This window comes from Necator americanus, chromosome III (genome assembly GCF_031761385.1).
Source record: "Necator americanus strain Aroian chromosome III, whole genome shotgun sequence".
NCBI classification, from domain to species: domain Eukaryota; kingdom Metazoa; phylum Nematoda; class Chromadorea; order Rhabditida; family Ancylostomatidae; genus Necator; species Necator americanus.
The window spans coordinates 15783585-15809251 of NC_087373.1; the positions used below are offsets into that span (position 1 = coordinate 15783585).

A 25667-nucleotide genomic window follows, 5' to 3' on the forward strand; every position below is an offset into this window, starting at 1 on the left:
GTTATGAAGGGCGAAACATTATGACGAACAACAATTATCAGTGATAAGTGATGCTATTTGTTAAATAGACGCAAACCCCAAAATGAAACTGGTGTAATTCATTTCACTATCAGCAAAAAGGGAAAGAAATAAAAGAAAATGGGACTTCGAATAAAAATCAGTCCAATATTCCACTATTTATTACGTCAGAAACTTATTTGCACTTCTGGTAAGCGTGACTACAATGCACATAAATGTTTGGAAACTCAAAGATGAAGAAATCGAAGTTGAGTAACTTTAAGAATAGAGAATAATACGAAATATTGTGGAAAAAGTATCAAGAAACTGACCTTCAAAACTTTTTGATGCGCCAGTTCCGGCTAAAAACCCAGAAGGACGCTTGCTAGCTGCAAGAGTAGGAGTAGGGGTACTGTGTAGAAGTTCACTATGAGATGAGGGAGAGTGAGGAAAAATCACGAGAACCCCAGAATGTCGTTTGCTGAAAAACTAAGTCATATATTTTTGAGTCTGCTGCAACTGAAGTTGAATTAAAACAACTGAAAAACGCAAAAAAATAAAACAACAGTACTAAATGGCCGTGATACTCTTCCAAAAAAAATCGAGTGAAAAAAGCTCACTTGTTTAAAACAAAATTGATGCCCGTATGAGCAGCATCTGATACGGTCCTTCTCCTAAGTCGCGGTCCACCAAATGTGTCAGGTGTCGATACAGGGCCTACATCCGGTGGAGGTGAACAAACGGGTGGAAAACCGAGATCTAAACAAAGTGCTACTCTAAGAACTTTCTAGCTGCTGGAACACTACAACCAGTATTACCAGTGAACTTCACTAGATAACAAAAATAAGAACGACTCAATAGCAGCAAACTTGTCGTTTTTGCTTCTATTATGAAAAGTAATTGATTGCAAAAGCTAAAATCAGAAGTGAGCAAAAATTAAGGAAAAGGGATGTAAACCATACGAACAACACATATTCTTATGACTACTCCTTTAGCTTTGTAGCAGTTGCCTGCACGACTTTGTAGCAGTTGCCGCCACTCACTATTAAATGGAGCTGTAAATCTAATTTATTTGCCAAAAATTGTTTGCAGAATTGAAGATTAACTCGTTGCTGTTTTCTTGGAATATTCAATAAAAATACACAACCATATATCACTTCGATGTTGCAGTAACATTCAAAAACTCCAACGCCGTACCCATATCTAAGCTTTCTTGTCCAGTTGCTGGTACATTACATGAACGAAGTCTGGTTCGCCTTCTAAATCCGTCAATAAATCGAGAGTGGGGAGAGGGTGCCATCATTGGTGGTTGCGACGAAGGCGGCGTAACACGTGATGACGATCCTTCACAACTTGCCACATTACTCGTCGCTGTAACTATGTATAATCATTAAAAAATATCCTCAATTTCCTGAAGTATCTGCTGCGACTACATGTTAATGATATTGTTGAATACGCAGCTGCCGTGAACGTTTAATCGCTGGTAAGTGAACAAAAATATGCATATTGCTGGGGACTTGTTTCACAATTGTTCAAAAAGCCTTAAGAAATCCTTTTCAATTATCAAAGCTCTAAGAGAGACATGATAAAATAATACGAGATGGAGACGGGTCTACACAATTTCAAATCAAAATTTAGTACAGTTTACTTTGTGTAGAATTGAACATGTGCTCTAGTTTTTTCTTAAGTTAAGTTCTGCCAACATGATCTGTTAACATAATGGTTTGCTCAACGCCTCCGGTATTTCAAATTTTGTGACATTTCAAATGATTCAGATAGGTGTAGCGCAATAGTAAGTTCTACTGCAACAGCACAGTCGACATTTCAAAACTGCCCCAGACCAGCCAATTTCTTCACCTCTCTATGTTCGGTAAATTGGCACCGGGCTCGTCTGAAAACGATGACTTGATACATCGCCGGGCCCCTAGCAAGTTTTTTTAATAAGCTACAAATGCGCTCACTAATCTCAAACGATTATGAATTCGAGTCGATCGCATCCAAGACAGATTTGTTAGCGTCAAGCATTTCATCCCTCTATCACTCATTCAGTGCATTGTCTGCCGACAGCGACATAACTGTCGAATTCCATCCCGTAAAGATCTCGTTGTGATCACATATGATTGCTAGAAATCGTCGTCAGTTTTGACAAATCAAAAAAATTACCTATGGATTAAAAACAAAGTGTCGCATTCTTATCTTTTTTATGAATGAATATGATTCAATCTTGAAGCATTGAATACCTTCTTGCTTCAAAGCAGTGAGGATCGAAATTACTATTTTGAGTGTCAAATGTCATTCACATTTACTTATGGTTAAATTCAATGCTTCTAATTCGAGCAAATCAAGCCTTCACATATTGGAAAAGTCATCAACACTCTAATCACTTATACTTTTTTGGAACAGCTACTTGTCCAATTCGAATGTTAATTCTAAATGAGCAAGCACTACATTGCTTTTTATAACAGTGACTGGCACTGCCTCGAAAGACCAATTACTACAAAAAGTAACAAATTAGGTCATCGTGTCAGGTACCACACTCCTCATAAGCGATTGATAAAGGTTAGTTAACATTCTGTTCAGAGAAAAACTCTCACATCTATCCCTGTAACTGAAACGGAGAGCTTAGAATGTTCCTAAACACCCAGAAACACGCAAGTCGCGAAAAATGATGATTGGTGGATGCGTTGTTTTCCCAGGCTATATTCGCAAAAAAATCCCTGTATGGTGCACTATAACTCCCATACAAACAGCAGTAATTCTTATTTGTACGAGATCGTGGAGAATAAACCACTATTCAGGAAGGTTTTACAGCATGTGACAAATTAATACCCAGATGTGGATGTCGAAGGTGTCCCACTTTACAACAGAAATGGAAATCAAATCGGGAGTGGACGAAAACAATCCACGATGGAAATTTTTCCCAGTTACTAGAAGCGTGATGAAAGAAAATCTGATGAAAGAAAAAGAAAAGGTCAACCTTCCTTCAACTCGAGCTGCCAGTACAGTACAGAAACAAAACTGTTGTTATAGAAACGGTAGTGTCGAATGAAAGGAAAGTAGATTAAAGAAGTAGTGCATATGAAGTCAAAAATCAAACACGTACCAGGCGGATGCACATAGGGCGGCCCTCTCCCTGCTTCGATATCTGTTGTTCTTTCATAGACGTTGATTGGAACGGACGTTTGCCTCATTGATGTCATTGTTCGCCACCTATAATAGTGAAGATTATTAACAATAATTGATCGTATTTTGGACCATTACGATGGACCGATGCGAACAAGCAGTCGAAAACTACAAAAAAGCAGAATTGAAGTTCCCACAAAAAAGGGATGGAAATACTGCGATAAAGGAAGTCTGTGTGTTGAAGAAACAGCAACACCGCCCTTGTACTTCTATCTTCGTAACTCTTGAACCGTTGAACTAGTTGACAAGGATGAGAATACATGAGAGTTTTCCTCATTATGAGAAACTTGAAAAATACCAATTCCAAAAATAACAGATATTTTCTAGGGATCAACAACCACTGTCTTTGTCTCCAGATGAAGAGAGCTGTATGAACAAGCTATTGCTTCATACACATATGAGGATCGATTAATTCAGCGAGACGTTGGGAATGAGACTATCGAAGGAGCCAGTACCTACAACCGATATCTGTGCAAGTATTTCAAATGATAAACTGAAGTAGTAGGGTCTTTTTAGAAGCATTTGTACAGCTACTTCACAACAACGATAGACTTTTCTCTTTTCTCTCGTGCTCGAGCAGTCGACCTTCCAATATATTAACTACGCAGTGGGCACCAACGAAAAAGTGAAGCAGGTGGGTCCACTTCTTCGAGATTTTCATTAAGAGGTTTACGAGATCTTTGTGAGGTCATGAGGTTCATGACTTGACACATCGGCTAGCCTCCGCAAGTTATCGTAAAGCCGCGCACGCGTTCATAAACTTCAAATGATTCTGAGCTAAAGTCGAACGAGTAGACGCATTCTCATGGGGATCGATCAATCCCTTGCACTTTATACAATTTATTTTGCCCTTTCATCGAGAAAACGTCGTCCAACAAACGCGTTCAACAAAAACAGTGACGAAAGAAAAAGGATGCTCTGTTCGCACATTTAGAAAACTATGAAACAACAATAAACTATCATATTATAGAACATTAATGGGGCATATGACAAATGACATGCGTATTTGTATTTGCATAGTTGAAGTGGGACCAAAATGTGAAATCTAGAATTTTTCGAGGTGAGGAGTAAAAAAGAGGGAGGGGGAGATAAAGGTGTTCTTCATGAGTAAGTGTTGGCGATCCAGGAATTCCAGTCAGAGGTTAAGGAACAGCATATAAATCTTAATACAGGAACAGTTGAGGGTTCAGCGTGCAAGATTCAACCCCTCCTCCCCTCTCCCTCATCCACATCTACAGAAAGGACAGCAGGTGACCGCCCGCGCTGCACGCTTGGAACATAGGAAGCAGAACTTGTGGAAAAGAAAAGTCCGTAAGAATAGAAACTCCAAAAATGTGAATACAAATCGCTTGTAGAAGCATGTCAGTGAACAGGATTGCATGCTTAACTGAACCGCGTACCAGTCGGTGCTATCCAAAAGTTTCCACTTATATAAGATATGCGGGAAACAAATAGCGTAAAAGTATGAGATGCCGGCACCAAAAACATTTGAAATGTATGATGCATTCCCACAGCAACGCTAAGGTACTTTGGATACTGCTCGAGTAATTATCCCTCCAGAAGACATAATTCTTGACTCATCTAAATATTCAAATTACGCGGAAGTGAAAATTCAAGAAGGGTTCACTGGAGCTGTATATCAATCACGTCAATATCGCGCCCTACCAATGCACTCATAGATGGGTCACTCAAGATTGCTTGAAGGTGAAGGGGTCACTTTGCCAACTCTCCAAAGATGAAGGGGTCGGAGTCCCGCTCGCTACTATCGCATCTAAACTACTGATCATCTAAATAAGCGAATCTCCTTCACGGTGGTTGAAGCAGTATACTATCGATCCAATGATGCTCTTCGCGAAAAAGAAAACTAAGCATCAACTAGAAGTAAGTGAGTGGGACCAACAGCAATTAAAGAAGCATCTTTTCTTTTGAGTCCGATGACGGATGGGGAGGGAAGTTCGCTCACATTCTGCTTGTTACAACAAATTTTTCTCCGAACTATTGTCGAATGACGATGATGCGGACAAAAAGAATTAACAAGAAGAGAATACCTTACTGCTCTCACGAACTAAGTGACGAAAAGCAATGACATCAGAACCGCACAGCCCAATTTTACAATTCACTTCCAATGCTCAAATGATGATATTCAGTACTAAAACGCTACTTTACGGACTATCTACAAATTTCTCATGCAGATATTTTCTTTACTAACATGCTATGGTATATGTGACTAAAAGCTTCAAAGCTCTACAGGTTAGTGATGAAATCTTTTTAACATTGTTCTCAGGTAGTATGCATGCTTGTACTTCGTCGTGATAGAGTATGAACATACATGCAAGACGACGGCGAGGAGTGCGGCATTTTAACTAACTGTAATCCGTTGTAGTAGTGACTAGATGCCCCAATCATTCATAATTGTCCCTAATACAATAGAATTTTGATGTCTTACAGAAATAGTCACTTTTTAAACTTGTCTTTAAAGTTTCAATGACGCAAATGACAATCCAACACTTTTAGCACTTACATATATTTTCGCTTCATTCTGATTCAAAATTAAAAAGTAGACTCCTAAGAGCTCGTACAAAATGATCCGCTTACCCATTCATTTTATTCCTACCTTGTTTTTTTTTTCAAATATTTGAGTGTATTTCCTTCCTCATCACTTGTCCCTGTTTTTTCATTGTCGTCAGATTCCAACAGTGTTGATCTCACACTAAGTCTTCCATGTTTCATTATATTATATCACTGCCTGGATTCACAGGCAATGTCGACTGAGTTGAAAGGAAAAGTACAGAAAGGACGATCTACACGGTCGCCTCCGCAGAAGTCACTGTCAGTTACCGCAAAGCTGTTCTGTCACGTATGCTTCAGCGTTGCTTGCAAAACCATTTACACAGTTCCAGTTGTGGCATCATATCAAATAAAGGGTAAAAAACGACATGTGCAAAATCTCGGCGACAGACGACGCAAAGGTGGTAAAGGAGATCTTCGCATACGTCTGTCACACACACGCCCTGCCTGGAAATTCAGGCGTTTCGCGGAATACAAACGAAAAATAAACGCACACTTTGCCGTGCTATCGACTCAGTGGTGCACATATGCAGCGGTTGCTTCTTTTTCTTCCGTCTTTGAGTTCAGAGTGGTAAACACATGAAACATTTCTTGATTATTCGCGAAAGCACGCATCGTATCACATTCTTAACAATCGACTATTCATTCGAAAGAAAGGTTTTGTCAACTATGAATTAGAATCATATAGAAAAGAGAAGAATGCGCGACGCTTTACTTATATTTTAAGTGATTCGAAATGTTGCTTCTCCTTCAGAGGCGCGACAGAAATTGAGTAAATAATATCCGATTTCAAAAGAATTGGTGAAATACTTGAGAATGACTGAGTGCACATAAACATGTATGCGTAGAAATGCGTACGACAACACTATACGACGACGTTTCTTCTACTGAAACTGTAGCAAACTGAAAAATCCATAATATGATGGTTACTATGAGACAAAAACTCGCCAGAAAAAAAAGCGTTGCAGCAAAATTTTTCATGTGTACATAAAGCATTTCGAGAACTGCAACAACGCGTCGTGTGCGTAATTCATGATTAATTACAAATTCTTACTCTGTTATGACCTCACCCAATAAGACTACGTGAAAATAGTGATACTTTGCTCACAGATGTAGAGAATAAAGTAAAGTTGACATAATACGAATAAGCAAAACAAAAACATCATGGTTTGAGAACTCCGAAGTAGAGCTTGAACGACAGCTGTTGGAGATGTGATTTTGTTATAGAATTACAGACATGAGCCTTCGTTAGCAACACTAAATGTCTTCGGAGCAATATCTAGAAGAAATCAATACTGATTATTTCCAAGATTTTTGAGCAATGAACATCTTGCAGTTGTTAATGAGAGTTTTCTTCTAATAAGACCGAATCATTTTCTTTCCCAAAAGCACACATGAAAATGAAGTTGAAATGAATGTACGGACTTCGCGTTTATTTCACGGTGATTGATAGCTGTGTTCTCTTTAATGACCTACAATGAAAGAACCAAGTAAATTTTGCACACACACTATACTCAGTAATAATCAGATGCGCCAGTCAAGATTATGCAATTGCTAGGCTTGACCACAGTCTAGACTGGCGCATCTGACAAAAAATACGAAAATGTCGCAATTTCTCCAACGCAGCGACAATGAAACGCTTGCACTTTTACTCAAGGTAGAACTTAGTCGGCCAATGTTATTCGTCGCAAACAGAATACAGAAACCTATCTTCAACGGTACTGAAACGTCAGGTCTAAAAACGCTAACGTATCTCTGTTGACAATAAACATGCTTCTAAATGGAATGCGCTACATTCACGTTAAAGGCTTCCTCTGATTCTAATTTTCTTCGATTACGTGTTCAATTAGTCGTAGATGTAGCGACTCTTATAATCACTCCAAAAACTTATTCATGGGAATCGATATGGAAACATAACAAGTGTACGATTGGAAAGCACGTGATGCTGAAATAAAGAGAGAATCAAATTTTAATAGAGCACTCCTTCATTGGTGACAACATTATTGTGAACTATGGTACTACGAACCAGCCCTCATATGAAATTACGTTTCGTCATGAGTTTGTATGAAATAAAATTTTAGAATGACTAATATTCACTAAACTCAACGATATAAAAGGAGTTGACCGTTATGCTTATTGTGAAGTCCAAAGATGAAAAAGGTTTATCTCCTACTAGGCTCCCGTTTTTCGTCAGTATTTCGTAAATGCCGACGTAATTTAACTCAGTGAATTGTTAAGTGCTTAAAGTTCTTATAGGTTGCCAGCATACGCGTTAAAACTAACCACTAAACTAACAACAGGTTTAACTTGTAGAACCAACGACTGCATCAACTTTTTACGTCAAATTCCATGAATGAGAAGAAATCGTGAAGAGAAGGTTACAGGGATGGAATGAAGGACATGAAAAAACAGAAAACAGCGAAACCGCAGAGAAACGAAGAGACCTTGGCTAGAATGACATTATTCATGCTCCGAACACCTACTTGGCGCCCATCATAAGATGGAAAGAAAACGCAAAATGTGCTAGCAGTACACAGCCCGGAACTACAGTGACAACTCCCAGTGAATCCATAAATTAAAATACCGATCAGTTGTTCTGCGCGTTAAGCGCACTTTTGAACCATAGCAAAGAACGAACATTCAAAGATTTCGAACGCTTCACAGTATCAACTATGGATAATAATAAAACCTGTGATCAACATGAAATTCCCAAACATACGTACTAGAGATTATCACATTTATACTCTACTGCTGTCATGCATTAAAGCCGTCCCCCCAATAGGTAACAAGAAAATATCGACTTTTTACTAACTTTTTGATCGACAAATTATTCTCGCTCCGTTCTAATCCGTGCCCAAACGCGTACATTCGTTACGTCTTATAATGTCACTATTTCAATGGCAACAATAGGAAATAATATTCTGATAAGAAGTAGCCAGTGCTTTCCTGCACAGATCAGCGGCGCAATCCAATCCAGGTAATGCGCATTTAAAAAATTGGTTTACTTCCTCAGCGGCCCGCATCCACCCCTAGCTTTCCTGCGTTATCAGGTTAGTTCAAAAGCAGTTCAAAAGCGAAAGCTCGACATAATGGACAAATAAGAACAATGGAAACAACTTTGTTGCTGTAGTCGGGAAATATTGTTTCGAAGTTTCGTTGTAAGGTTCTTCTTAACATTTCAGAGAGTACCTACTAGAGTCAAAGAAGTGGCATTCTTTCGCGGGACTCTTTTTGTGAGCTTTGATTAAGCCAGAACACAAACTCAAATGACCGTTCCTACCTGTGGTTTAAAAGTATGTTGAGCGTATGAAACAACTGATCGGTATTCGCAAATGGAATTCGCAGAATAAACAAAAACTGCGAAGATAGGCCAGATTAAGTCGAACATTCATTCACTGAGCTTAATAACTTGACAATTTCCAACTACGAAATTTACTTTATTTTGTAGACTCTCCATATCACTAGATGTGGCAAAATTCAAAACCTCTCCAAATTACAATGAGAGGAAAGACTCAATCAAATCTGAATCCGTATAAGTTTTCACATTCCATAATTAGACATAATCAATTTGAGATGGATTTGCAGGACTATACTATTCACGTCAGGATACAACCTGGAGCTGTTCCAGATGCGCACACACGTCTGTCCAGCAACAGATGTAGTACCGAAAATGAAAGCGTTATAGATAGCCAGCATCTAGAACCATGTACGAAGAAAAAGTTTGTGCTCGATAGTGGCAGTGATGAGCCAACAGCATCATAAAGTTTTTAGTTAGTCAAAAAAAAGGCCGAATCATTACACCAGCGAAAGGGGAGCCTTGAATGGCGTGGATTGATCGGCCGCGCAGAACGTTTCCTGAATCATCTCGCCTTACTGGTACGAATGCATACGCATACACAAAATAACACACTACGTTCAAACTGAGAAATTTTCCTTCCACTCCCGTACCAGACCAGCAGCTATACCAAGAATTTGACTATCACAAAACAAACGTCCGTCTTGTATCTTTTTCCAACTTCCCATGTATTAAAAAATGGAAGTGTAGCTCGAAAATGGAACCGATAAACTAAGGTTCAATATAAACATTAACGAGTTGTTTACGGTTTCCTCAAGAATGGAACTTTTGATGTGCAATGTATTTGAATGGATAGAAAGCTCCTATGGAAAGATTGTTTTCATGTATACAAAACCTTGACGCGTGCGCTATTCTAACGAAGGTCAACCATGAACATGAACTTCTTTAGATCTAATGAAAAAAAAAACGAAGTGGAGAAGTCATACAAATATTTCAAGGTTGAACAAACAGTGAGGAACGAAATTATTCCTGCAAAGATTTAAAATCTAACACTTTACGGCGAGCATCTAGAGAAGTCATAAAGTCCACACAAAAAAGGCTCCAAAGTGCACATTTATAAAATCTAAAAGGAATACAGCAGCCCTTTGAAATGGGTTCCTACTGCAATCTTTTTTACTGAACTTTGGAAATGTAGTGGATCTTTTTAAATTGATTCGTACTGACTTCCTCCAAATATTCCGTGTAGAAAAACGGCTGGAATCCCATTAACAAAAGTGTAGGATTATGAAGAATGACTTGAAGAAGATCAAATATCAATCATCAATATAAAGAAGAACACGCGACCTAATTCGCACGTGTGGTGATTGCGATTAAGTATTGCATATTACAAAATTGTATTGTGAAAACCTCGCAGAAAATGTATAGGGGCGCGAACTACAAATATAAAGGTGACCCTTCCAGTTCGATACGGCTTCGAGCGTTCCGGCGCACTATTTTCTACGAGGAGTTCGATTGGAGCGCGCCAGCCTTGTGCGCACGCGCCCCATCTTCCGTACCGTTTTTAACGGCAATTGGGAAGAAATGGACGGAATCACGTTTCTCTCCATAATCTAAGATACCGTATACGAATACCCCACCTGAAACCCGTACCACCTCAGATTCATGGGGTGATGCCTTTAACTGCTGAAGCAAGTACAGGTCCATGCCAGAAATCTTAATCTTTAGAGGATCACTGGATGGGTAATAGTAGAGGCGAGCCTTTTTTCTGCTGACCGCAACGCATTCAGATTTTATCAACCAAACACATTGAATCGCTTGTGCAAATGTATCAAACAAATTAAATTCTCGAATCAATTATAGCATATGATGAAAATGAGAGTGGTAATAGCACAGCAACTTTTTCGCATGTACGATTGCAGACCTACATAAATAGTCTATATAGTGTGACCGATACTGAATATAAGATGGTGTTTGAAGACGCGCACGAAAAATCCAACCTTGGCTGGAACTGATAAAACAAAAAAGGAAAAATCTAGAAAAGAACAATGTTGAGAATGCGCACACATTAAACTAAAACCGTTCGTGAATTCGAAACTAGCAATCGACGCTGATGAATATGGTTTAGTCATAGCACGTCGGTAGACACACTAAAGACAGTAGATAGATCCAATGCACCTTTCACATCTAGAACGTAAGAATGGGCGCAAAACGAAAACGGAAATGGGCAATGAATAGCAGAAAACAAGTTCTATCAACGAGTCTTGTTCACACGAATAAAATTAAGAATGGAATTCAACAAAAACGCATGTTTCGACAGCGGAGAAGAGCACTGAAGAAAAAAACATCTGTGCAAAAAAAAACTATGCCACACAGTCAGGAGTAGTTCCAATCTGCTCTTGAGAAGCGGGCGATTAGTTACCGTTGCAAAAAAACCATCAAAATATCACATTTACCTCAGCTAAAATACTAACACAAACTAAGTGCATAATAACAAAGCACTCTAAATATTGAGATAGCCATATATACAATATATAGAATTGGAAAGGAAACGGGACAGTTCTAGAGCTGTTTTAGTGGGGTCAAAACGACCTGAAGCTGGCTGCAGTTGCGGAAGCGGCTGCGCTCGGAGCACCGCGGTTGAGGTGGCTGTTGCAAGCGACTCCAGCAGAGATGAGTGAAACTGGCGGGGGTACCACTTCGATTACAACCACTAGTTTCACCGCGCCGCTTTAACCGGAGTCGCCTACGCAACTGCCCTGCGCTTCAGGTCGTTTTGATCTGACTATAAATTAATAAGCAAGTCACTTGGCTGAAAAAAGTCTCTTGCTCTCAACAGAAACAACATCACGACAACGATCTCCACATCATCTAGAGGAAGTTGATTCTTATGAAGTTCGTTTTCCTTCTTTCTGTACATTAGAACCTCCAGCAAAGAGGTGATCCGCAGACAGTACAAGGTAATTCTCAATTCTTTTCGGATTTGTCGCAAAGATGTCGAACCTTATCGTCATCAATGAAACGTGCTTTTCCAGCGCAACTTAATACGAATGTTGTCCCCTCGAACAAAAACGATCTGCAGAGCCAGAGTAGTCCAAAACCATTCTTCCTTCTAAAACACTGAGAAGTTGCGAGAAGATCCCATGTAATTCTGTAAATTATCAACAGATTTCGGACCCAATTTGAGCCAGAACCGATTGTTTCAAAGCGACATTTGGGAATATACAACTTCTAACGACATTTCTATTCTGAATTTTAAAGTAGCAACATAGCAGCAACGACTAAGATGAAGAGGAGCATGTGGCTTCAACTCCCCTCCTCTTTCAAGACAAAAAAGTAAGAAAAAAGACTACGAGCTGTTTTTGAGTGCTGCTAACAAAAGGACGTTTGCTATGACCCAAAGACCCAGCGATTATCGCGATAATTTTATATTCGCAGATGGCGCACCGCCAAACTAAAACTAAAAACTAGAGATTCTCGGAGTTGAGAGGAAAATTCTATACACTCTAGCGTGTAGTATGATTCCCATTCGGAACCATTACAAGACAACGACAAGAAGAGTTGAGTCCAACAGTATATCTACGTGTAGGAGCAGAGAAATTCACTGATAGACGAAACTGCGACAAACCCTCTAGATGGGCTGCGATGGAGTGGCGATCGAACCCGCTCAAAAAGGTCAGCGCGGGAGGTCGTTCAACGGCAAAGAACACCCACCCAGGAATACGAATCATGGACTCATCAGAAGTAGCGACTCAGAACAAAAAGTGTGATGAAGGGGACGAGGAGAAGATAAACGAGCACGTGTGGCACAACACTAAAGAAATGATAAGCATACATTCCCATATGCACGCAAACGTCCAGGTGAGTGTAATATTGTGTATGGAGAACGGACGACGTTACAGGAAACATAACAGTGTGACTAAAGTCAACGTGATGTGTGTGCGAGCAAACCCACATTTCCACGAGTTTTACAGCATAAGAAATGGTCACCAATGATCTTGTGGGAACCGTGGTTGGCTTAGTTAGAATAGGTACGAAAAGTTCAACTAAGACGATAAGAAAAATGCACTCACAATGGAATGTGTAAGCTTCATGATATGAATTGCACTCTTCGACAAAGAGTTGCTTGATGTTTGAAAGTAACCTCACTGAACGTGAAGATAAGAGTACGCTACCAAATGTGAAAATAAAAGTTTTGGGGCACAAGCAAGTTGGTTAATTAGTCCTTATAGTATAAACAGTAATCTGAGTGTCAATACACAAATCTCATAACTCGATTTGAAAAGTACAAGCCAACAACTGCAGTAGTTTTATCAACAATAGCAAACAGCTGCTGAGAAAACGGCTTATTTAAAAAAGCAAAAAAAGAACAGCGTGGAAAACATAGGTGCGATAGGGAGGAGCCAGACCTTCCTCAATTGAAGGGGGTCTACCCCAAATGATGAGAACCCCTTCGCCAACCGTCTAAAAGTGAAGGGGATAAGAACAAAAGTTCCAAGTTTTAATTGAACTAGTCGGCAAACAACGTCATATATTCCCGTAGTAAAAAAAAATCGATATGCCCAGGAGTTACCACGAAGTGACAATGTAACAGAATCATGTCTCCGAGCAGTGCCCGCAGGCATTGGTCGGTCGCAGAACTCCGTTAGAGTTGAACGCAATGCTCCGCTGACTGTTATGTTATGACTGTTAGTTCCGACCTCTACTATCTACGATACCTTATTGCAGACACTGTGTTCTTTAGTGTACCACTGAGCTTCGTCTTCCAAAGAAAAAAATGAAGAAAAAGTTTGAAAAGAAAGGAAAGAACAAACTTGAAAATATAAGAACAGAAAATATGCAGGTATTGGTGGTGAAAAAAACATAAAGACTTGTGTATTTGAATGACATAAAGAAAAATTGAAATAGTATAGGTGTACGAGAAAAAATCGAAAGGTTGGATGGGTCTCACCTTATGTCGCGTAACCATCAAAGTAGGTAACCGTAAGTTTCATTAGGAAAGAAGTTGACTCAGAGATTTTGATGACTAAACTCGGTTATGGTGAAGTGTTGACCATAATTACGTAGTAGTTCTCTTATGACTGATGGAGCGGTTCTAAGGCAATGTCATCCTCTCCTAATTAATGTCGTTTATTTGGGAACCTTGAGTTTCTCCTTCATCCACAACGGCGAATGAGGAGGACACAACAGTATGGTGTGGTGATGAAGTCAACATGTCGTGAACTGTAATATCGAGATATCCTTTGGGTCGTCGTTAATTATTAAAATTTTCGAGGGAATAGAGGGCTGAAGCAAAGTAGAACACGAAGATCTCGGCATGGTCTAGAGACAACATCATTCAAGCAATACAGATTAAGTGCACTCAGAATGCTCATTTCATTTTGTCACGCAAACAAGCAAATTAGGAGCTTCTCGATCATACGACGCCTTTGGGGGACGTTTAAAAGTTTACAAATGGCTGTAGTCATGCGATCACTACATTAAAAAGAGTGATGTTAGTAGAGGTACCACACGTAGGGTGCGTTCGCTGTAAATTTATACGATTCCATTTCCTCCATTTATTAGCTAGGGCAAAGACAACAATTGAAAAGTAAAACCTTTTATTACCTTTGGTACCTTACCAGATAGTTTGAGCTGAAAAAGATAATACATTTTGAAAGATACGGCGCAACAGTTGTTCATTAGCAGAGAATTTCAATAAAAGTATTAATGGTTTTGTACGTTAGATATTGCAATTCAATGACATCCCACCTTTTCAACAAACATTATGGAACATTACGAACATCATATTTCAAAAATAAATAAATAAATAAAAATGAATGCCATCAAAACGTTAGCACGGGGAGAACTTCCGATTTCAAAAACCGTCCTGAAAGAAAATGTTTCGCTTTGGTCCTAGGTGGGCCGGGAGTTAGAATGTGCAAATGCGACACAATTCTACAAAATCGTAGTCAGATTGTGAGCTTGCGACAAGTTTGCAATTTGCTGCCATTACTGCAGTAGAACACAGAAAGGTGATAAGATAGCAGGCAACAGTAGATTTTAAGCAAATGATGCGATATTGCACGAAAACACTACAGCGGTGACAAGCTATATATCAGCACTGGTTGCAGCTTCATTTGCTCAAAAAGTTTAATAACAAATGCAATTGTCCAACGATTAAATACTCTATAGTTAATAGCTCAAATAATAGTGAACAGTTTAACATCCACCCCTTAATAGTTCAAGTTCTAATGGAGTGAACCGATCAATTTTTCCGAAATGCTGAAAATATAACCACACAACAAACAAGAGGTGAATCACATCTCAGGAAAAAGGAATCTGCTAATTAAATTCTAAAAATAGAAATAATCCTACAGGAGCAAGCCTTGCTAGTGAGTGAGTCCCTTTTAAGATAACGAACATAGCGTCATTTGTCATAGAAAGCCCGTAACATGCCAAAGAAAAAGAAGAACATATGCTAGCAGATGAGCAGATTAATTTCTTACGGTAAGTAGCCATTCCGGTAGTGGCCACAATAGATGCGATAGTCGGAGCCGGCGCTCCGACCCCCTTCACTTTGGACGGTTGGCGAAGGGGTCCCCATCCCCATGAGCTAGGCCCACTTCACGAGAGGAGGGTCCGGCTCCCCTTATATCGCACGTATGAAGACCACCTTGGCTTTTGATTGTTACATTTACGCCGTCTTCCAAATCTTCTGCATCATTTCCAAAATTTACGTTTTATTCTCTACTGGAGAAATGGAACTGAACGAGCATTCCTCCACGAAAACGCAACTTGCCGCTTCACATCACTTGCTGTTTCGAGGAATGGTTGTTACTGGGTTCTAATGTGAAGCTTGATTATTGTTCGTCGGTTCTAACGCAGATCATACCACCTCTAAGGTCCCATTTGTACACTAATAAAAATTGTAAAGAAGAAGACGAAAACATTAACTGCTTGACGAAAAATTTGGTACCGGTGACTAGATGTGAAGTTAGCTACTACTAAGTTTTTCGTTTAATGGCAGTTTTGGCACGGATGTCCTCTGGAGTTCTATAAGAAGCGAATGATCATTTCTTTGTTGTTATTTCAATTAAAATGCTCAAGTGGCTGCTTATCAATAGCTCTACGCTAATAATCTGTTGAACTTTGTCGTCATATTACAGCAGAAATGAACAAAATCGAACTCCAGCTAGAAAAATGAAGGAGACTGGAATCTCTAATTAAGCGTTCACTGCACAATTTAGCGATGAAGAATATAGACTAATTTGGATGTAATCTGCCCAAGTTCATTTCAGATGTTATTCTCCTGGCAATTAGTTGGAACCTTCACACATCTTTCAAAACACCTAATGTGAAATCGCTACAAGTTCGATAAACACGTGTGTGAGAGAAAACACGCTCTCGAGAAGTCCTCAAATACACGGATTCATATCACGAAATTAGTGTCTAGGGTCTTACAAGTCTAAGAGCATCAAATTCATCGCTTTGGACGTTAAAAACTGCAGTGGCGTGAAATTGCACAAGAAACCGGTCCTCGAGAAAAAGAGACGAGAGGAAGATGGGCGGAGGGAATCATGCATACAAATACACACTAAAAGCGTGAAACCACCGATCAATCATAGGAAATACGAGAAACAGTCAGCATGGAAACACTCCCATTTGCTGTCGGATCTCAACTCAGTCACGGGCTGTGGGATAGCAAAAGGGGTGCACTTTGTTGCTGAAAAAAACTACAAAGTAGTCAATGCTAACAAAAAACGAAAAGTGAAATGACAATGAAAAGAAATAGTAGTTTGAAAAAACGAAACAGAACACACACATATTATGGCGCGCAATTTTGTGGGGATCACGTGCGGAAGAGCGCAGACCACAAAACGAGGCCTCGCCTACGCTGCCGGGTTGGCTGCGGTCCAATAGCGAGATGAGGCGAGGAGCACTTCCACAGAAAAAAAGGAATTTTGAATGCTAATGCGGACAGACGAAGGTCGTAGACACTTTAAAATGAGGAGAAAAACTCACTGACTGTGGCGTACTGTAGAATTTTGCTAGCACTAGATCTATAAAAACGAAAGAACATAATATAACAGGAGGAACTCACGGAAAACGATAGAAAATGTGCGAAAATGGAATTACGATGGAAGCAATGAAGCATCCAAGAAAAAAAAAGGAAATATTAACCAAAATTGAATAGGAGGAGACAGTAAAAAGGATGAAGAAAAAAAAACCGAAAATAATCAAACAATGTTAACAAGGCACATTTCAACACAGCTGCTGAAAAACGTCGACAATGGAATACGGATGTAAAACGAGGCCACTTTCGAAATCGTTTGGAACAGCACCGAAATCGATTGACAAGAAAAATGTACAGAGACGATACGGAAATAAAGCAATTCGTACGGACATCATAAGGTTAGAGAGAAGGTACAGCAAAAATAGTCGTAAGGAAGACGTATGATGTGCCACCCGATTAAGGTTTAGGTCCCTAAGGTGGCTACTCAGCTGTTCCTGGGAGCTTAGTTATATGGTAAAATTAGAAATAGAGATCTTAGTAGGGCGCTCATGCAAACATCAGAAGACATCCGCGATCGCGTGCAAAGCATGGCGGGATGGGTGTTGCTCGGAACATGATGATTTAAGATGTTTAAATTATCATGTTGTTTCTCCTTGTCGGATCATACGGCAAGGAGGCGGTCTGCCTGTGGAATTTGATGCTTCTTGTAGGTACCGTGTATGGAAGGAAATTTGTGAGCTCTTCGCTTTATTTTCTGATGAACTATATCCACTGAACCACACGTTGTTTCACCGGGTCTAAACCCATTTATCGTGATCCACCCACCTCACGTGCACAGAAAGCGCTCTTATTTCTGGAAGTAAATAACTAAGTCAGTCGGAGCTCTAAAACCTGAGCATTAGTTTCGGATAATCTATGACACGTAAGCTATTACCACTACAAGAGAAAAAAAACGAAGATATAGCTCCAAGAAATAAGGGCGCGGCTGAGAGGCCCCCACCTACATTTTCCCCCAGATAGCAAATCCTACTGAACCATTCCTAAGCTCTAAATCAACACTGACTCCGAGTATTGTTATACTATACAATACGAAAAATAGAAATGGACTGCATATATAAAAACTTGTAGATCCCCATAATGTCCAACGGTGTTCGACGGTCGCTGAGCACATAGCGTTTTATTGATTTGCTTGAGCTCTAACCAAGATTGGTATTAATCTTTTTTTGTTAACTAACGGGTAACGTTCCGGCGTTATCGCCTTCGACTGAGCCTGGAAAATCAAAGTCAACACTGATTTATCATCTCAGGCGCGCCATCGCCACACAGAAAGCACTGAGATGATTGGGGAACTTAAAACCAGCAAGCTAGAATCTGGTGAGGGAAGCCAGAACCCGCGTGAAAAGCTAGAGATAGGACTGTAAGGATCCGAGGTGGTTCCGCTCATCTCTACCTAATCGTCGTAAAAAGAGTCGGGGTGGGACCATCGCGAGCTGCAGCGCGAAATGGTGTCAGCAAGGGTCCCCTCAAGTTTCTAGCCGTTGCGCTCGCCGCACAACTTCGAACGCAGCCGCTTAGGCAACTGCATCGTGATTCGTTATCGTTTTGACCCTACTGTATCTATGTTTTTTTACTGAAAACTAGGAATTTTCCTAGGAGCAATTGAAAGGAACAGGATTTCTTTGAATGTAGAAGGAAGAAGGGCTATAGTGCACACGCTCAAATCGAGAATGCGCTGGAACTGCGGGCAAGAAGTCAGTTCGATGTTTTAGATTAAACTCTCCACGGAATGCTGCGAAATGTTATCAAGATGTACTCTCAGATGACTAGTAGCTCAAAATCTCTCAACAAACACCACATGCTGTCACATAGAATCAAAAAAAAATCACAGAAAAAGATAAAGATGTAAGGCGAGACAAGAATTCATCAACGTGATTCCAAAAAAACTTCTTGTTTCATTGACGTCCTCAAATAATACAGCATAAAGAGAGCAGGAAAACTTCCACAACAAAGAATAAATGTACACGAATCCTCGCAAACAGTTTTGAAGCCTACATTCAACCTTTGTCAACTGTCCACCTCACAGGTCGACGCAGCCATCATTACTGATTACTACATTGATGCCCATTAAGTTCGAGCATAAGTCTGTGTTAAAGGCAGCGTGTCACGATTCTGACGTGGTCCAGAACCTCCAGCGAGAGCTCAGAGTCCTGCTAGATTGCGGAACCCAGCGTGGTTCCGCTTATTTTCTCCTAATCGTCGTAAAAAAAAGTGTGAGAACCGCTTCAGTTCGTACAAGGTACGTTGGAACGCGCTTCTATGTACACGTTCCGGTCCCCTCAGCAGCCTATTCATTGGTGGCACTTGAATAAGCTGGTGAGAAGACATAATTGATCATAACCGCACGCACTTGGGTGCGGCGCGTGCACGAGGGTGGCGAGGTAAAAACGGCGTCTTCCAAGCCGTTTTTTGACGACGATTAGGAGAGGATGAGCGGACCCACTCTGGGTTCTACTATCCGAACTCTGCGCTTTCGCTGTGGGTTCCGCACCACGACAAAATCGCGATACCGCTGCCTTTGATTGGGGTTAACGACATCAAAAAAAAAGATAAATATAATATAAGAAATATTAAAGCGAAACATAGTGCCCCTTACCGCACAGAAAAAAACACCAAAAACACCATCAAAATGACGAGGATGAGTGTAGAGATAAAAGGAGAAGAAAAGAGAATTTAAAGTATCTCTATAAATTGAGGTTTCCCTTGCATGCCGAGTTGAAACTTCTACAAGTGCACAAATATTTTAGTATGCTACCAGGACAAATGCGTGAATAACACGCGCCGATAAATTGCTGGATGACTTTTTCAAAAATAGTGTTAACACGACCTTTCATTACCGATGAGTGGCGGATTGTAAAGACAAAATTCAATGCTGATGTTATGCATACGTGCATAAATCGGTCGTTCACGATTCTTTTGAAAATGAGCGTAATTCGTGTGATCACTGAAATAACAATGATCTCTACATTACCCGTCGAGGTGGCGGTTCAAAGTGCACGCGGTCCTTCTGAGAGGATTATCTTCCCCGCCCACTACGGCGGGTGCCACTTGTATCTCATCACTACTTTCACAATCATGTGCCGAAGCTCATAGGCAACGCTCAGAGAAGTTTTCTGTGTCATTTTAGTATAAGAGAGGTTTGGGAACGTAGTAGGAGAATACTCCATTAGAAACACGAGACACTCCTTACAAATTCAGGAATTAGAATAGGAACAAGAGCGTACGAGTGCCCAGGCAACAAGGAGCAACTCTTGGAACCGATAAGATTGATTAGATCAAATCTTTTAGGTACAATTTAGCTAATGGATCTCATTACTACAACTGTAAAGAGTTGCTTTACCGGGTAACTGAACCAGTAATTTACTTCTCGTGTTTAGATTTTGTCATTCTAGGTGTAAGGATTTGTTTCGCTGGATAATTGGTAATTGGTGTTTCTGTTTTATGAATTTTGTAGGAGGCGTTTCTTCTTTTCATTATTTGTACTACTTGTAAACTACGTGCTAACCTTACGTACTAGTGAGAAGAGCTTAACATAGAAAATAATGTTTTTTTTCTCTTTTCAAAAAAAAATCGTTTCCAATGTCTGTTTCTCTGCGCCTCGATCAACAGTAGTTTCCGCTCCTTTGTCAGTTAAATATTTCTTCAGTCTGCACCAAAAAAGCGATGCTACTCCCAAGGAAGTAGCATTGGGCTTCGAAAATTACTTACAGATTCTTCTCTCGCTTCGATCAAGCCCATCGATGGCCTCTAGTGAGTTTAGAACATGGAGTCGCTCAAGACCGTTCATAACACCTGTCCTCACTGCCCTATATCCACGCAACAATGAAAAAAGAGTGAGACAAATGTTACGAAGAGCAGGGTACACCTCTGGACCATACCAAGTGAAATCTTATATATTTGTTTATTTGTTTGTTTCATTAACATGTATTTTTTTCTTTAAACAATCTCAATTAATGGTACTTTGTGACCACTTGCTTCTTAAAGTCACTCGCTGAATTGTCGCCTCACCATCCTACTCACAAATCCTAGTTCTAGTTAGTTTCAGTTGAATGATAGTGGAAAATGGTTTTTGAAACTCAGTTCAATAATTGAAATAATTGGAAGGAGTAATTAAACGTTAGTGAATGGATGGAAGGAGAGAACAAAAGAAAAAAAGGAAACGGAGCAATCAAGCACTGTCCTACAATGGAACTATACGAAGTTGGTTCATTTTTCAGGCCTTATAGTGACCATGGATTTCTTCTTAGTATTTTTGGGTTGACCTTCATGCAATTTAATCTGGACAATCATATGCGCATACTTCAGTTTATGAATGACTTCCTAAAGATACAGAGATGGCGAGGATTTCAATTTGAGACCCTGTTGTTTGGAAAGATTTTAGTGCACATGGCTATTACCGAACGTATCGCATCACAGATTGTTCCTCTGTTGATGCAGCCACCAGTCACCTCCTCTGCCGATCGATATGGCGATAATCGATGGTGCGATGGCGGAATTGTTCTCTTTTCTAACTCGTGGCATTATCCATGCATAACAGCATCGTACGTTTACTAACGGCTGCAACTTTGTGTGGATCTCAAAGACGTGGATGCGGTGGTGAAGAGGGAAGAAGCACAACAGGAAACAGGCGAAAGAAAGAATAGTAGGAGCTTAAAAGTACAACGCAGTCATCTTCTGTACAACAGTTGGGATGGAAGCTTTTAAAATGTAAATTTAAGAATCAAATACATAATCAAATTTTAAAAAATTAAAAATGGGAAGAAAAACTCACTTTCTTGTGTTTGGTAAAAAGATATGACCTGATGTGTCGTGAAATTCGCTATGTGAACGACATGATGAGATTACAATTGACGGTGGCACAGCGGGCGAAGGAAGCATAGGGGGATCCCTGAACGATGACTCCTAAAGACGTTGAAGTAAGTGTTAGCACTGAACGAGAACAATAAAACTACTCGGGAAGAAGGAGAAGAGCTCGCGATGAAACAGAGAAGATCTCGATTTATGATAATAAAATATCTATGGAAACGATTAAAGTATGAACATGGAGGGCCACATCAAAGCAACCACAGCGGAGTTCCTCCTCCTCCATAACAGACAAATCAGCTGGTTAACTATCTTTTTTTTTAAACTGAGCGAAAAAGCGGAAGGAGATTTTACGACTAAGAATTAGGACTGCAGCCACAGTTAAGAGAAACTAGTGTTGAAGAACTGAGGAACCTTGGGAAAACCTGCGAATAATGACAGGGATTGAAAAATATCCAGAATTTTACCTAAAACTTTTTGTAACTTCTTCAAGTTCTATGGTGATTAATATTACTGTAAGCAGAGAAACGAAACTGAAACGGTACCCTGAAAAAAACCTTATTTTTTACTTATGTTATGAAGGCCGTCTGGTCTCGGCAAGAACGCTCTAAAAAATTTTATATTATTATAAAATTTTCTGGTACATAAGCCCAGTTTACAATTTTAAAATTTGAGTAGTAGTCATTTATCCACATGTCAACAATAGAAGAGAAACTGTCTAGAAAAGGGAATAGCAGAGAGCTTAAATATGGCGGAATTCGAATAGCCAGTTCAGGAAAAAACCTCGGGGGTGAGTACAGGCTTAAAGATGCATAATTATGTATATCTGATGAATAGCTACGAATGATCACGGAGAATTTCTTGACATTAAAATAAGCGAAATAAGTCCAGAAAAAGGGATTTCCTTAGCAACCATTCGCTTGTTGCACGACAAAAAAGCGAAATAACGCTGTTTGATAAGATAGCTGTAGTAAGTAAGCTAATAAATTGTGAATGATGATTAATACAATGATTAAATATGGTGTGAAATTAATAAATGTAGTAAAATAAATGATATTAATCCTTTATGAAACTTGGAAAAATAGGAACGAAATCGAGTTCATTCATAAACATTCGTTTATCCACAAAAAAAAATAAAGAGAAAAAAGCGAAAAGACGAATTGAGATAGCTACTAAATCGACTACTCATCTTCAGGAAATTAACTAAAAAAGGAGTCTTGACCGTGCTAAGGTTCACGGTTAGCCGAATCCTGACTTTACATCAAAAAGTTGTTACGTTTCACTTTTCTAATTGGCAATCCCCCCACTCTGTTTTTGAATGTCGAATTTTGTTTGAAACCACTTATGTTGAATTCCTAGTCGCTGTTCTCTACTAGAAATGATTTGATCTACTACATAATATACGATATACTACATAATATATATATATATATGCTTTGATATGTATTTATTTTACCACTTATTTACCTCATTGAAATCGTTTGATTAAGGCGTGGATGACATCGTTTTAGTTTGTCATTCGGAAATGACCCACTTGCCAAGAAATGACTCCTATCACAAAGAAAATTCCAAAGTAAAGTTGAGAGATTTGAAGAGATTCAATCCAGTAGATGAAATCAATACTGATTCAGCTAGAGTTTCTAAACGACAGGGCGTTCACAATAGGTATCATTCGGTCAAAATATTATTCTCACATAATCGTTGAGTCTTGTAACCTCACTTTTCCCTAATAATGCTGAAACAAACTCGTAACATCACTTTGTTCGGAGAAAATCGAAAAGCAGCACAGAGCAACAGAGAACTGTATTGTTGCCAGATGCGATGGGACGAGAGCTAATGATGTTAAACGAGAAGCGCAAATAGACATCATAGGGCAAAAAAGACATTAAGTGCCTTTAAGTTAGGCTTTTAATGGGGAAGCAGGCTGCGCAAGGCACAATTCGCTTCTTCAGTGAATGCCCAAACTGATTCGTTGGATGCCATTCGAGTGGCCACCCTGTGACGGCGAGAAAGTACGTTTGACGGTTTGACACCTCCCGAAGTTAGCAGACAAAGCCGTGGATGATCTTTAGAGTTCTAGATTTACTTGTCAAATCTCGCGTGTTAACAAATTGATAAAATATTACTGAGAACTCATGAGCATTCACAGCAAAGTTACCAGAACTGCTATTTTTAAATTATCCTGTAAGAGTTAGAGTTAGTTTAGAGTTGGAAATTGCAAAAATGTGCAATAAATATTTCACAAACCTCATTTCTGAATGCTTTGCTTTCAAATGTTGTTTCGAAAAGGAAGTGAGTAAGCAGAAGCACTTAATAACTATGTAAATACAAATTCTCAGAAGCAGGAAAATAGCAGCAAATTCACCTGCGGCAGCTGGATACATACACAAAATTAAATGCTGGTAAATAAAGTACTTCGACAAAATTGTGGAAGCGAAATTAATCCAAGGACAGGATTGATTATTGATCTATGATTTTTGATCTATTCGATGCTTAAGTGGGAAAACCTTCGATAGCTCTTCTCCCCACCCCCTTTCCTTATTTGATTGCTTCTTCGATTGTTTTACTCGGCTCTCAACGAAAATGTTGGGTAGTGTTCTGGGAAGTGTAGAGGTTTGGTAGAAGATGTTTTCTTGCAGATAGTTAAACTAGATACTGCGCAGTTACCTCCTGTTTTTCGTTGAAAACCATAAAAAATTTTCCCATCGAACAAGGAGCACGTCATTAGGTGGAAGGCGACAGACTGGAGCACAAAATCCTACCACTAGCGAAGTAGTGGCTGCACCAAAGTCAACCGCTGGTCGCGGCATCTCTAGTCCTTGAAAAAGTTTGTATCTTCGACAGATTATCGATGCAATTATATCAATATCACATGCAAAGATGTCTCAGCGAAATGCCCTAAATATCAGTGAGTGCAAGATTTTAATGATTGGCCTTGACCTTCTGCAAGTGGACTTTTTTGTGTGGTAACTTGTTCACAAACTGCGTGATTTCTTTCAAATCCATCGCACCGGCTGCGCTGACATCAACGACCGCAATGCGACCTTTTCGAAGGCAACACGACGGAGAGACCGCTTTTTCGGCTTTCGCGAACGGGACGTTCGTAAACAGCGAAGTGTCGCACCCTGCTAACTAATAACTAACGTGTTGGAGAACATTTGAAGGGCAACTGCCGGCGAGAAGGGGCGAGAATTTCCGTCATGCCGCAAAGGACCTAGTTTAACATTTCAAGGCCCACCTCTGTATACATACGAGACCACAGTTTCCTTATCGCTAAACTTATGGTAAGTTTTATGATCACCATGGTTGGAGTCATGAGACAAAAGCAAACATCAAGTTTAAGTCGAACGCAAACAATAAAAGGAAAGCCCTTCCCGTGGAAGGTCATGCGGCAAAACCCGTTAAAAAGAACTCTTTCTTACGGAAGTGGTAAACGTTAGCTTGGAAATACAAAAATAATTCCTTAAGAAATAGTACGATAATTAACTGGAGGAGTACAACAAACGTCACTTTCTGAAAGCTCTGAAAAAGTTCCATATTGCTAGCAAAGTGTTCTATTTCTGGCAATCTTTGGTAGTTCAATTTTTAAAGTCCCACTCCTCGACATTTTTAAGGCCGGACCTCATTGCAACAATGTGAAGAACATTTTTACCCAAGAAATAAATACAACATAATAACCAACATAACCGAAAATTTTGTGTAGCGAACATTTATAAGGACTGACTTTCCGAACAAAAAAAAGCATAAGAAAACAACAATTTTTCTTTACAT

The 25667-nt window shown here is 39.6% G+C and overlaps 1 protein-coding gene across 3 annotated transcripts in view; it reads right to left on the reverse strand.

Annotated features, from left to right (window-relative positions):
- Nucleotides 1-21971, reverse strand: part of RB195_009710 (uncharacterized protein) — a gene marked incomplete at both ends in the record, with an annotated part of 58190 nt that extends 36219 nt beyond the window's left edge. For 2 of the 3 annotated variants that reach the window (XM_064190384.1, XM_064190385.1), the window contains 4 exons: nt 330-478; nt 618-756; nt 1195-1368; nt 3101-3197. In XM_064190384.1, the coding sequence (XP_064047967.1) occupies nt 330-478; nt 618-756; nt 1195-1368; nt 3101-3197 (559 nt within the window). Of the gene's footprint in view, nt 1-329; nt 479-617; nt 757-1194; nt 1369-3100; nt 3208-21864 lie in introns of those variants that run through there. The other variant, XM_064190382.1, reaches the window with a different exon arrangement.
- Nucleotides 21972-25667: the final 3696 nt, after the last annotated feature.